We start from the raw sequence: 4269 nt of genomic DNA, 5'->3' as shown, positions 1-4269 counted from the left end.
TCCAAGACCGTCAATGATTAATAAATCCATGTGCTCTAGTAGTGTCGTTAAACAAACGCATTTTCCTCAGCCGTCACACATATGGTTAAGGACCACACATTGAGAGAACAAACCCGCTGTCGCCACTTCATGGGCTACTCATTAGCAGCAAGGGATCTTTTATATGCACCATCCCACAGAGGATAGCATACCACGGCCTTTGATATACCCGTCGTGGTGCATTGGCTGGAACGAAAAATATAGCCCATGGGCCTACCGACTGGGATCGATCCTAAACAGACCGCGCAGCAAGCGAGCGTTTTACCACCGTTACGTCACACGCGTACCCAATACACGTGTCGTAGCAATACCATTTGACAAGGCAACTGGGTTGTCTACCAAGGGCGATTGATCCCATGACCAGTCATACCTTCAAAACCCTACATCCTACATCCGAGCAAGCACCCACGATAATATAGCCAAGCTGCAAGTACACGATACTAAAAACGAGATTTTAAATAAACCGTTGATTTTCATTTCAAACATGTTGCCAATAGGCCTTCAACCCTGACAATACTGGCATCCTAGTTGCTTTTCAATCTTTAAAACAAAAACCAACAATGTTTTAAATTTATATTTTATTTTATTGAAAACCCTTCACCCGCGTACATGACCAACGTGCCATTACGACATGTGTCCGGCCAAATGTGCTGGATGATCGCTCCACAGCTTAACGTCCGTGCTTTGCCATGGCGTCCAGAACTGAAACGAGAAATACATGGTTAGGGCGCCGTGACCACTTGCTTTTACGATTACACTTATACATACTGAAAATGCCATGTGTAATAAAAAATATTTTGAAACATTAAAATCTGCAGTATCCGCCCCCGTCCCAGAGGAGTTTTCAAACTGCTTTCTAATGTACGATATTGTAATCAAAATATAGAATGCTGTAGACCGAATGACTGAACAGTGATAACCATTTAAACTAAAAGTTAATATTGTGCCACAATTAATATTCGACACAAGATTTAGAACTGGCAGCCTTTATATTCTTTCTCAAACACATCACTGCCATTGATAGACTAGACGTGATGGAGAATTGGTTATGGGTTTGCCGAATGGGATGACATAATAGAAATGCAAATAATCCATGGGTTACTCACATTCCTTTTTGTTCTCGAAGTGGAAAGCTGCCAATTCAGGAAGGTCCAGTTCGCCATCGCCTGAAAAAAAAAAGGGTTCGTTTTAACACGAGGTTGAACCACCCATCGTAGAAATACAATAGGATCAATACCTGCGATAGTGTGACGCCCTTAAATTTCAGTTTCATTATCCATACAATTCCTATGTAACAATTTCATTCAAGCACAAAATAATCGTGCTAAATCAAATCCCGTTAATAGTAACGGTGGCTAAAATGCTACATGCAGAGCTTCATTTAAACCTACCATGGCTTAGTTATATTAGTGAAACCGGAATACAATTCGGTTGAGCAATGTTTTCGGCAAATGGGTCGAATCCGAGTACCCTAGTTCAGAACAAAATTGTAACCATATTTTAATAAGTCTCCGTACGTATCAAGCACAACGGTAGCGTGTACATGAACGTTGTTAAAATTTACTGGTGATTCCTGGTCAGAAACATTACATTGTCACATTCATCAATGCGAGATGGCACAGGCAAGTATGCAATGGAAAGTTAATGCACCATGTTTGATGTGCCGTTTCCTGAAAGAAGTCGCGCTACCATGCACGCCGTCGTTTTAATCATTTAACCGAAATTAAACTGCGCTTATGAAGCTAAAATTACGTTCGGACTTGCTACAAACTTAAGGACATCGTATTGCAATTTCAATTAAAACCAGTGTCGAACCGCTAAACGAAAATAGGGTGTAATGCCACATACCGACCGATTCCTAGGTAAAATCTTACCGTTGGTATCCGCTTTGCGGAATTTAGCCAGTAGAACTGGGTTTGACATTTTCAGGCCAGTCATGTGAGCGATCTCGACGAGTTCAACAAAACCATCTCCGTTCAAATCCAGGTGTTGCATAACCTTGGTGACATCTTCATCCTGGAATATTGTCATTTTTCAGTACATTACAATCTACAATTTTAATTCATCAACTAAACTAATGCCTTAACTACAGTTTCCGTTTCATCACGAATACGATTCGGTATACTGAAATGTAGAAACGTTTGTCGGCGATTCGACAAGTCTTTCATTACAGGAAGGGGCGGGATTTAGGTCAATCTGAGTGCTTGCGATGCAGGATGGAACCACTTTAGTAGATCCATTCAACAGATATGCGATTTTTTTTGGCGTTCGAACCAGAGCACCACAACTGGTCAAAGGCCGTTTTATGTACTTTCCCGTGTCAAGATTCCTTGCTACTAATGGAACTGTAAAAGACGGCCAATTACACATAATAACCGAATAGAATCAATGTGCTTAATGGTGTCGTTAAGGTACTAGGCCATCCGTGACACCTGCCATCACCACCCCATTTCAGCTTTTAGCCGTGGGTTTTGTCGGGACTACTTCCGGGACGTGTTCAGTAGTAAACTTCAAATTGCAAATTAGTTTTAAAAATTATCAACCACGAATATTTAGCATATACTACAGAATCAATACCATAGATTCGTATTGGTAACCGAACTAGCTATAGCCGTTTGCCAGATTACAACCCATCATAATTACAACCTCTCGCCCTCAGTAAAACGCGAGAAGGTTACCCAGTATTTAATGTGCATTTTTGGCAGTCATTCGGTACATGGGGAAGTTACCTCATCTGCATCATCTGGCACGTCTAGTCCCCTCTTCCTCTTGCAGGCCTTACACGCCCAGCTCCTGGCCCACTTGCAGGCCGCCATACAACCCAGCGTGTGGTACGGACTGATGCGAATTCTGCGTACAGACCGGAAAAACCAACCATCCACGTGCTCGGGGACGAAGGTCAAGGCCAGCAGAACCACCAAGAAATAAGCAGTCTTCATTCTGTAGGCCCAAATAAGAAAACGCATGAAATCACATTCAAGTACTAGCGCAGTAAAGTATCGCGCCCCCACTCCCCCACTCCTTTAGCAAGGTTCTAGTGAAGGCGTGTAATTGGGAGCACTTGCTCAAGGAGTGGTGGATAATCGTCTTAGCGTTGTGGGACAAGGTGGGACTAGGTGGGACTAGGTGGGAGGGGGGGTTTAAGGTGCCTTTAACCATGGATTCCCTTTGGCAACTAGCGACAAACCAACCCAACCCACAAAACAGCACAATTGTGCTGGTAAATCCGTTAAAAATTAAAAACCAAGGAAAATATTCCATATTGTCATGTCTTTTGTACTTTAAAAAAAGGCAATATAAACAAAAGAAAAAAGTAAAACTTAAATCTAATCAAATGTACAAAACTGAGAAAGCAGGAATACACCCGATAAGCCACAAGGGATCTTTTATATGCTTCAAACAGGATAGTACATACCATCTTTTTGTTACGACCTTTCGTTACATCAGCCATGGGTGGGTTTTATATTGTTAATGATAAAATACTGCCGATGAAATGTGTACACATATTTTGAAAGTACTGGACAATGGTTAGCAGTACGATTTTTCAATTCTAAAATACTTTAGGCCATTTCATTGAACCCTTTTATCATTTTAAAACAGAATGGGTAAAGTCAAAAAAGGCCAGTGGGACAACGACCTGTCCCAATTTTACGGCGTAGGGTATCGGTGAGGGTGGAGGGAAAACATTTAACCATCATGAACAACTTTCAGGGTGGGATTCGCATCTGTCCCCCGGGGAGTCGGCTCACCATCCAACCTCTTCCCCCTTCACAATTACCCTTACAGATCTTCCCCCTGCACATTTCTCTTTACACCGCGATTTAATTGGGAAAACAACCCCACCATTAATAATCTTAAAAATTAAACTTACTTCAATGAGAATTGTATCACACAGAGAAAGTTCGAACACGTCGAAATTACCAAACAACTATTTCTCGGTCATTTATCTCTGTAAACTGGTCACGTGGTCAAACGCATTATCTTGTTTTGCACGTTTTCCCCATCCGTACTCCAACAGCTGACACTTTTGCACGTGCGTACTGTTTTAATCACGTGACTTTTGTAGTTTTATTGCATGTACATTGCAGGGTGTTGGAAGGAAGAAAGAAGAAGTTTGTTTTGTTTAACGACACCACTGGAGCACATCGATTAATTAATCATCGGCTATTGGATGTCAAACATTTGGTAATTCTGACTCGTAGTAATCAGAGGAAACCCGCTGCATTTTTT

The 4269-nt window shown here is 41.7% G+C and overlaps 1 protein-coding gene across 1 annotated transcript; it reads right to left on the bottom strand.

The window, feature by feature from the left end:
* Positions 1 to 602: 602 nt before the first annotated feature.
* LOC121366238 lies at positions 603 to 4068 on the bottom strand. The gene is made up of 5 exons (XM_041490758.1): positions 3911 to 4068; positions 2769 to 2979; positions 1914 to 2055; positions 1146 to 1205; positions 603 to 741 (listed from the first exon to the last, which is right to left on the bottom strand). The coding sequence occupies exons 2-5, from the start codon at positions 2976 to 2978 to the stop codon at positions 710 to 712; spliced, it is 444 nt and encodes a 147-aa protein (XP_041346692.1). The 5' UTR covers position 2979; positions 3911 to 4068; the 3' UTR covers positions 603 to 709.
* Between the last annotated feature and the right edge of the window lie 201 nt (positions 4069 to 4269).

The sequence above is a fragment of the Gigantopelta aegis genome, unplaced genomic scaffold (genome assembly GCF_016097555.1).
Source record: "Gigantopelta aegis isolate Gae_Host unplaced genomic scaffold, Gae_host_genome ctg5064_pilon_pilon:::debris, whole genome shotgun sequence".
In the NCBI taxonomy this organism is placed as follows: Eukaryota; Metazoa; Mollusca; class Gastropoda; order Neomphalida; family Peltospiridae; genus Gigantopelta; species Gigantopelta aegis.
Note: the sequence above shows the minus strand (reverse complement) of the source record. Positions and strands in the feature narration are given on the sequence as shown.

Coding starts and splice junctions, on each gene's coding strand:
- LOC121366238 (XM_041490758.1), bottom strand. CDS start 2,978: ATGAAGACTGCTTATTTCTTGGTGGTTCTGCTGGCCTTGACCTTCGTC. Junction 2,056..2,768: donor TGCCAGATGATGCAGATGAG/GTAACTTCCCCA, acceptor ACAATATTCCAG/GATGAAGATGTCACCAAGGT. Junction 742..1,145: donor CTTCGAGAACAAAAAGGAAT/GTGAGTAACCCA, acceptor TTCTCGTTTCAG/TTCTGGACGCCATGGCAAAG.